Raw genomic sequence first — 9,402 nt, forward strand, 5'->3', positions numbered from 1 at the left:
ATCCCAGCACAGAGGCAGGAAGATTGGGAGTTCAGTCATCTTTGGCTGCAGAGCAGGCTGGAGGCCATCCGAGCTACCTGAGACCCTATCTTAAAAGATAAATTGATCAGATGAATAAGTCATCGCCTTGGTCCATTTATACCTCCACAGTAAAACACCACAAATTCAGTGACTTATGAATAGCAAGCATTTGTTTCTCACTGAGAAGTTGTAGACCGTTGGCACCTCTTGCTGGTTTGAAGATGGCAGATTCTCACTTGATCCTCATGTGGAAGAAGGAGAGAAACTCTTAGAGAATATTGATGGCAGGGATAAAGGCTCTGTTCCCTGTCAGTCATCTCCAAAGGTTCCATGTCTTAATACCATCAGTGTTGGAGGTAGGAATTCAGCAAAGGGATTTGCAGAAGATTCAAGCATTCAGTCATAGCAGTCATTTTTTTTTTTAATCTTACTAGCTGGGCATAGGCAGCACAAGCCTTTTTAATCCCAGCACTTGGGAGGCAGAGGCAGGCAGATTTCTGAGTTCAAGGCCAGCCTGGTCTACAGAGTGAGTTCCAGGACAGCCAGAGCTACACAGAGAAACCCTGTCTTGAAAAAAACCAAAAAAAAAAAGAAAAGTCAACCAAACAAAATTGTTTAAAGACTTATTGATTTTACTGGATACATCTGAATGCTTTGCCTGCCTGTATGTATGTATACCACATACGTGCCTGGTGCTCTCAGAGGTCGCTATTAGATTCCTTAGAATAGGGTTATGGATGGTTGTGAGCCACCATGTGAGTTCTAGGAACAGAACCCTGTGGGGAGCCGGCAGAAGGCAGAAAGCGGCTATCATCCTTGCAGCCATCTTGAGCCACATACCCTGACAAGAGACTTGTTTACAATAGTCTACAACAGCTGAGCACACTCTAATAACATCTTGTTTTAGATACCCAGGATTTTCCCTTGGGTGTGTGAGACTTAAAGGTGTGATTTAAAGATGAGACTTAAAGGCGTGGCTTAGAAGTGAGACATATAAAAGTTGAGAGGCAGACAGAAGAAATTATTAGACACTTGAACTTGAGATTTGAGACAGGTAACTTGGAACTGAGAAAGAGACTAGCAACTTAGAACTAGGATTAGGACCTGAGACTTGGTACTAGGAACTAGGGACTTGGAGAGAAGAAGAGAGACTGAAGAAAAAACAGGATTGAATCACACTCTGTCTGGTCTCCATTCTTCTCGTCCGTCTTCACTCTCTCTCTTGCTGAACCCTGACCTGCAGACTGGAGCAGCTTGGGGTGAAAGGACTCAAAGGGGGATTCTCACTCAAGTCTCAGGCCGGCGCCCACCCAAAAAACTCATGAGAGACCAGCTTGATGTAAACACATGAGGCAGTGTAATATCAGAGCTCTGGGCCAGTCCATATCTCCATATCTCACATAGGGGATAGAGGGACTGACCTCGAGGCTCTAAGAATTAGGACTTTTATAGCCAAGGGGTGGGGGAATTGGGAGATTTTTACGTAGGTTCACGATTGGTTGTTTTACATCAGCAGACTGTACCAGTCTAAGTTAGCATAGTATCGAGTTAAACTTAAATTGCAGTTTCTTGGACCTTGAGAAGACCTCAAATGGAGGGGGAAAGGGTTTGGAGGAACATCAGATGGCCCATTACTCATTTGGACATATCTCTGTTCTTCTAAGGATGTCCTTGTATACTTTTTATCTTTCTTGGTCAGTCAGTTTCTGGAAGGCTTTACAGGCCTTTGTCCTTGTCTTATAACTGTATTTTCTGTAACTAATTAACTGGGCCCAAAGCTGCTGACAGGCATTTTTAACTATTTAGGTTAGGGAAAAGGAATCACAGGGCCCTGCTATTTTATTAGTTTGGGCCTATTTCAAAATTTTCTTTCAGGGGCAGTGAGGGCTCTAACAACTTAGCCCCCAAGGCTTCTGGCAGTGCGGGTTCCAACATTGACAGAGCGGTCCCTGACATTTTGGCCCCCAAGCGTGGGACAGCTCGGGCCACAACACTTTTTTTTTTTTTTTTTTTTTTTTGGTTTTTCGAGACAGGGTTTCTCTATGTAGTCCTGGCTGTCCTGGAACTCACTCTGTAGACCAGGCTGGCCTTGAACTCAGAAACCCGCCTGTCTCTGCCTCCCAAGTGCTGGGATTAAAGGCGTTCGCTGCCGCCACCGCCCAGAGGGCCACAACACTTTTACACTCGGATGTTCTAATGGAAAACAATCAAAAGGCATATTAATCTGATTTGTGTTAAGGAATGACATTAAAAAAAATTCTTTGTTTTCTGGAATTAAACGGTTGTGTTTCATAAAAGCAGAAAACTTTGTGTGTGTGCTAGGAACACCACCTTTGGCATGCGTCTGGCTCAAAGCTGAGCCTACTTTCAGTGTTCACTGGCGTGATGTGGTGTGAAGACGCATGCACTGCAGAGCGTGCTTGTTGAGGGTAATAGTTAAAACGGCATGGCCCAATATGGCTTGTTCTGACTAGACAAGGCTTGAGGCCAAGAGCGGCGACATGTTCTCACCACTGCTCTGCTCTGACCACAGCTCAGGCCGGCCGGAAGCACGGGCCCTGGCACCCATGAGACGCCAGCATGGGCGATGGCTCTGCCAGTCTATCACGGTGTCTCCGCAAAGCCTGGCTGAACCCCTGACAATACCCGCCATTCTCACTGTACCCAGTAAAAATGAGACTCTAAAGCTTAATTATTATCCAAAGGCTTTATACATCTGGAAATGTTCGATTAACAAGATGCCCACACAATTAGCGTTGTTACCCAATACCTAACCTAGATATCACAACTACCTTAGACTGCTAGAGACAAGCACACATCCTCAGCCATCTTCCCCATCCTCTCCTCTTCGCTCCTCCCACATCAGCTCCTCCCACATCAGCCCCACAGCATACAATGTAGCAGCAGCAGGAAACCATCCTGTTACACATGCTCACTGTGTCTTCAATGCAGCAGTAAAAGTTATGCAAGCGCCAGAAACATCACACCGCAGGCTAGGGTTCGGAAATCATTTTTGCTGTGTGCACATCCAGAAACCTTTACTAATGCCGTATGTTTCATGATCCTCCTATTCAGTTCACCACAATTTAAGATGCTGGGGGCCACAAAGTTGCAATATTTCCCAGACTAAACTGTTCATCTGACCTGCCTTAAGGCTTGCTTTATATACAAGTCACGGGAGGCGTTTAGAAACCAGATTCTGAGTTTTAAAAACGTTCTCGGGTGCTAGTCTGCAGGTGTTTTACGGACTATGCTCTAACTGCTAAGGCCTCGGCTATTCCAAGAGTCATGTCGATCAAACTTGTTTGTTCTGTCAGACCCTCAAAGCCTACAGTTTAACAATCTTCCTAAGATCAAAAACTGAACTAAAAATGGTGGTTAGTTGCCTTCCCAATTTCATCAAATCGCAAATGAATTCATTTTTCCTTAAAAAAAAAATAAATAAAAAGAGAGCTAATCTTGATTCTGTCACCACCTTCCTGTTTGTCTTTAGGATATTACCGTACCCCGTGTAAACAAAAAAGGGAATAAAAGAGAAAAGCTGGAGAGGGGAATCAGAAAGGGGGGCAGGGGAGGGGAGGAGAGGAGAGCAAAGGGAAGGAGAGGAGAAAAAAGAAAAGGGAAAAAAAGGTGGTCTCCTGGAACCTTCTGGAGCTCATCTTTCTGGCCCGTTCGCCACCAATGGTGGTCTGGAAACTACAATTCCCATGATGCTCTGACACGTGGGTCATGTGGGAGGGAAGGTCAAATCAAACACGGATGTTTTCCCCACAACCCTTTGCGGCATCCCAAGATGGTGGCACCCAGTGGTGCTATGAGCGATTCGGAGAGCAGCAGCAGTGGCAGCAGCGATGCGGAGGAGCTGGCACGGTGTCGCGAGGCGGCGACGCCCGCCTGGGGTCTGGAGCAGCAGGGAGTGGAGAAACCGGAAGCCGGTAGGGAGCTGTCCGAGGGTCGGGGCTCCTCCCCTGGGGCCTGAAACGGATGCGTGGTGGGATGCGAGCCATGGCGTCCTGACGTTTTGGAGGAGCTTTCTTCGGGGAGGTTCTGATACCAGTTGGGGATCACACTCACACCGAGGGCAGAGGGTGATTGCTTTATTCCCGTGGAGGCAGCCGAGGCACCTAAATGCCTCCTGACTGCGCTTTCCTCCTTGCGTCATGTGTCCTCCCTCGGGGAGGACATCACCTGTCTGAGATGACCAAGATGCACCTCCTTCCTGTATTCTCAGAATCCCGTCTTTCTCCGCCCTCAGACTGAGGTCACCAGGGAATATACCTAACCGAGAGATTCCCTAATGAATCCGAAATCTACCAGTATAAGGATTTTTAATCATAGTTAGAGAATCCAACCGGTCCTATAATTTAGGGTAGGGAAAAAAAAAAATACTGCATCTGTTCTTTGATTAACTCCTCATTGAAATTTACCACCTTCTCTCATGCGTGTCAGCAACAAGCCACAGTCACATGATAATACCTGTTGCTTTGTCCCAGTAGACATCGCCATATTGCTATATCTCATTACAGCCTTTTACAGATGCATCCAAGTGTTTTATTCACAGTACACTGTTGGAAAGAAACCATGTATACTCTGATCCACCATAAAGCCTCTGTGACGTCTAGTTCCATTTCTAGATCAGTGAGTTGGCTCAGCAATTGCTACACAAACCTGCAACCTCACTGGATTCCCAGAACCCATGGTGAAAGGAGAGGCTTGCCTCCTCAGAGTTGTCATGACGTAGACATATAACAACAACAATAAACATTTTCAAGTCTAGGAAGGGGGCCGATGTAAAGGCAAAGTGTATAACTTAAGAGTTTGTTTTATTTTTGACACAGGATCTCTCCATGTAGCTGTGACCACCCTAGAACTCACTATATAAACCAGACTGGTCTTAAACCCATAGAGATCTGCCTGCCTTTGCCTTCTGAGTGCTGGGATTAAAGGCCCGTGTTGCCAAGCCTGGTTTAAAAAGGGACCTGGTTTAGATGTTTTATTACATTTTATGTTGTGTGTTTGTGCACACACACACAGGTTTCATAGGACACATATGGGTCCTATGAAAGTCACTCCTCTCTTCTGCCATGTGGGTCCTAGGGATCAAAAACAAAAGTTGTTAAACTTGGTAGCTCATGCCTTGGGGGGCCATCTTGCCTTCCTTGGAGGGTAATTGACTTAACTTTATAGATGTGAAAAAAACCAAACCTTGGGGAGTTAAATGAGTCACCCTGGGTGTGGAGTTTGACACGGTCTTTATTTGGGGGGGAAGAAGGGGGACATCGGCCATTGCTCTGTAGTTATAATGGGAGCTAGTCCTCATGACTTTCAGAAGCCAAATGTCCATACACCCACAGCCAGTGCATCGGGCATTTGAGAGCACACTGACAGAACAGTGTATATCAGGCAGACACACTGAATGTGTAACAGCATAAACAGTGACCCCGGAGTTGATGCACCAAGCTCTGCATCATGCTGGGTGCCATCAGCTGTCCCTTCTGCTCCCTTGGCACAAGCCCGCATTGTCCTTGATCCACATCAGAACCTCAGAGCCATGTTTTAGCATCTCTCCCGTGCAACATCTGGCCTGTCGCATCCTCAGAGGCTTGGGTGATGCATGCAGACCTCCTGCCTGCCCTTGACCTCTTCAGTGTCATTCTGTCTAGTGTGGCAACGCTAAGCCGGTTTCGGTCACTGGCAGCCTTGACCCCACCATGGCCCTTTTTTCTCCGATCCCAAGCCTTCTCATTGAGCTCCTGGATGGCCTGGGTAATCTTGCCCCAACAAAGTTCCTCCTCTCCCAGCCACAACAGCAGCTAGCTGGCTTTCAGCACCACAGGTCCCTGTCTTTGCAGGCTTGCTTCCCTGTGCCTGGAGACACTTGAACCCCAGCTCTTAGGTATCTCTCTGTCTGCCCAGCAGTCACCTTACAAAGCCTTCCCAGCTTTGGAGGGACAGTCCCCCACACTGTCCGCCTCGGCTCCTTTGTTTTGTCTTTTTTTATACACTTGCTATTAGCCCGTTATAAATTGTGTTTAAAGTCATTTTAGCATCCGTGTTCACCTCAAACGTAAGTCTCTGAGGACAGCGCCATTTGTTTGCGTTGTTCAGGCGGGGCGTCTGGTTATTACCAGCCACGCAGCATTTCTTCAGTGGGCTCCGTTGTCAGCATCTCCAGTGTCCGCCTCTCCCAGAGCATACAGCGCAGCCCAGCAGTCACTTCATAAACCATAGTCAAATTACACCTGGGCTTGCCTGGTAAACATTAACAGGCCCTCTGGAGCCAAATGACCTGAACGCTCTTTCCAGCTCCCATTAAATCAGCTATTAGTCATGCATGAGCTCAAGGCTAGCCTGGGCTATGTAATAAAACCTCATTTTAAAAAAAATAGCTTTTAGACTAGAGCCGAACTATTTTACATATCTTTGACTTTATCTCTTTTGCAGAATGGGGATAACGGTCACCTCTCAAATGGAAGCTGGGGGGGAGGTTCTTTGAGTTACACATGCCAAGTCACCTAGCCCACAGCCCTGTCGTCCGCTCTGTAAGTGCCTTTTTTCATTTTTCCACAGGTGCTGCAGACAAACCAGTGCCGGCCCCCCAGCCAAGCCGCAGGTACTGTGCTCTGCATAGAAGCCTCATTGAGTCGTTAAGTCATTCAACCAACACTGATCCCCCTGTGTGTGCCAGATGCTAGGTTAGACCACAGGATGTCGGAGGGAACAATACGGTCCCTCCCTAGTGAGGGCAGTGTCTAAGCTGTCCGGGAGTGATGTCTATTTGTGTGTGTTGTAGGCGTGAAGTAAGCCAGCATGAGGAGGATGGCAACGAGCTTCAGACCACTCCTGAGTTCCGAGCCCACCTGGCCAAGAAACTGGGAGCGCTGCTGGACAGGTGAGCAGTGGCGCATGTCATCCGGTGATCCTCTTGCCTCAGCCTCCCAAATCCTGGGATTATAACCTCATGTCCCAAACCCAGCAAAAAAAAAGAAAGACAAAGTTTTTAAACTGAAAAAACAAAAGGAGGGCTGGAGAGCTGGCTCAGTGGCCTGGCGCCTCTCTCCCTCAGCTCCATCGCCATCGCAGAGGTGTGGAAGAGGACACAGCAGCAGGCAAATATGCAGCTGCAGCGGGCGGCGGCAAAGGAGGGGGACGGTGAGTCCTTCGAGTGCAGATCAGTGCTGCGTGGGGAGGGGCCGCTGTGGGCCTGTGACCAGCAGCCCTGGGGGCCAGGTTCTTCTTGCATCTGCTGTCCCCACACTCTGAGGTGGGAATTACAGCACCCCGTTCCCGGGATGAGCTAGCTCTGGGATCCCCCACTTGCCTGGTACCTGCAGCATTTTGGCAGCTTATGCAGTCTCCCCTCCCACTCTCTCTGGCCCTGTCCCATACTTGGGCCCTTTTGGAGGCCAACACAGGTAAGAGATTCAACCTCAGACTTCTGAAGCCTCTGACGACTGGGTAAGGTGGCATGTGCTTTTAATCCCTGCACTTGAGGCAGAGGCAGGTAGATCACAGTGAGTTTGAGGCCACCCTGGTCTGCATAGCTAGTTTCTGGACAGCCAGGGATACACACAGAAATCCTGTCTTAAAACAAACTAAACCCACCAAAATCTCCTGAGCTCACTGTCTGGATGTGACAGCTGCTCGGTGCCCCTCAAGTCTCCCAGCCTCTGGCTCCACAGGAGAGCAAGCAGGCCTTGCCTCAGACCAGCTTCAGTTCACACTGAATGCATAGCATGCCGCAGAGATGCCTAAGCCCTTCCACTGGGAGGACCTGAGGGCTGGCCCTCAGCCCCTGGAGGACGGGGTGGGGTGGACCTGAGGGCTGGCCCTCAGCCCCTGGAGGAAGGGTCAGTATCTGCCCTGCTGACTGCTGACTCTGTCCTGTGGCTCTTAGGCTTCCGCCTTTTCTTCACATCCATCCCCGGAGGCCATGAAAAGGAAGCTTCTCCAAAACCCTGCCGAAAGCGCCAGCCCCCCAGCTCCAGGTAAGAGTTCACAGCCTCTCCTGGCTGAGCCTAAGGAATAGCTAAGCAGCCCCGGTCAGGCTCAGATCAAAGGAAGGGACCATCAGGTAACAGGGCAAAGTGCTCCCCTTGCAGAAAGGTACAGGATTTGTAGATTCCACGAGCGGCCATCTTAGGCCAGAGTCCTGCCTTTATCATCCTTGCCTCCTGAGAAGCTCTGTGAGGTCTGGCACTGTCGGGGCCCTCGGTGTAGATGAGAATGCGGAGGGTCTGACCCTCAGGTACTTAATGCAGTCATGTGACTGACAAGCAGAGAAGCTGACTCTAGACCCTGAGCTCCTTGGCTGCCTCCATCTGGTCTGGAGGTGGCCAGGCAGCTTTGAGCCTGTCCAGCTAACCCGACTACTCATCACGGTGACAGCGAGGACAGTGAGGAGGAATGGCAGCGGTGCCAGGAGGCAGCTGTGTCGGCTTCAGACATTCTCCAGGAGTCAGCCGTGCACTGTCCTGCCAAGGGCGAGGAGGAGCCCGAGAAGAAGAAGTTGAAAAAGAAAGCCAAGAAGAAGGTGGGCGCTGACCTCCCTGCAGCCACAGGCCTGGAACAGGGAAAGGAGGCAGGCGGCATCAGTGGGGACCCAGTGTCGCTTGGGACCCAAAAGAAGAAAAAGAAGAAAAAGGCCCAGAAAGCCAGAGAGGCTTCCCTGTGCCCCGCAGCAGAGTGTGCAGCGGCTAAGCCTGAGAACTGACCCCAGGCTGTAAGTCCCATGGCTACCTGCTCTGAAGATCAGGCACCCGTGGGCTTAGGGCTGAGCCAAGCCACACTCCCAGTTTCCAGCTTCCCACACTGACTGCCCATGGATGACTTCAGTTAGGCTTGCCCAAGAGTCCAGGCAGAGAAGTGGGTGTGGGGGGAGGTCTGAGTGAGGCCGCACTGGACTTGTGGATCCAGAACTCCAGAACGTTCCCTGGCTTTTGAGACTGAATCTCAGAGCATGCGTCTCCCCGACCTGTGCAGCTTCCTGTGACGGTTGTTCTTGAGAATGATAGGGAGGGGTCTCCAAGCTACGGAGGCCCCCAAAAACGTCTGTACCTCTCCCCCAGCCCACACAGACTTGACATTGTCTGGAAGAGAAGGAAAGATCTCCCCCACTTCCTCCTTTCCCCACATTTGTCTAAAGCATGTTAATTGTTAATAACACAGGTAAGTCAGCTCACTGAAATCAGGTGCCAGAGTGCCGAGCACCTACCTAGTGGAAGGGTGCAAGGCCCCAAGAGAGAGAAAAAGGAAAATAAATTGTCAGTGGCCCAAGACATAGACTCGTCCTGCTCTGTCAGTGCTCGTCCTTTTTGTCTTATTGTTTGTCTGAAAGAGTCTGTAGCTCCAACTGGCCAGTGTCCGGGTTTGCCTCCTGTG

At 49.6% G+C, this 9,402-nt stretch overlaps 1 protein-coding gene across 1 annotated transcript; it reads left to right on the forward strand.

Annotated features, from left to right (window-relative positions):
* The first annotated feature begins 3,774 nt into the window (after positions 1–3,774).
* C24H12orf43 (chromosome 24 C12orf43 homolog) lies at positions 3,775–9,299 on the forward strand. Its single transcript, XM_076922505.1, has 6 exons — positions 3,775–3,956; positions 6,592–6,634; positions 6,815–6,913; positions 7,088–7,173; positions 7,919–8,009; positions 8,410–9,299. The coding sequence occupies exons 1-6, from the start codon at positions 3,815–3,817 to the stop codon at positions 8,732–8,734; spliced, it is 786 nt and encodes a 261-aa protein (XP_076778620.1). The 5' UTR covers positions 3,775–3,814; the 3' UTR covers positions 8,735–9,299.
* Positions 9,300–9,402: the final 103 nt, after the last annotated feature.

This window comes from Arvicanthis niloticus, chromosome 24, assembly GCF_011762505.2.
Source record: "Arvicanthis niloticus isolate mArvNil1 chromosome 24, mArvNil1.pat.X, whole genome shotgun sequence".
NCBI classification, from domain to species: domain Eukaryota; kingdom Metazoa; phylum Chordata; class Mammalia; order Rodentia; family Muridae; genus Arvicanthis; species Arvicanthis niloticus.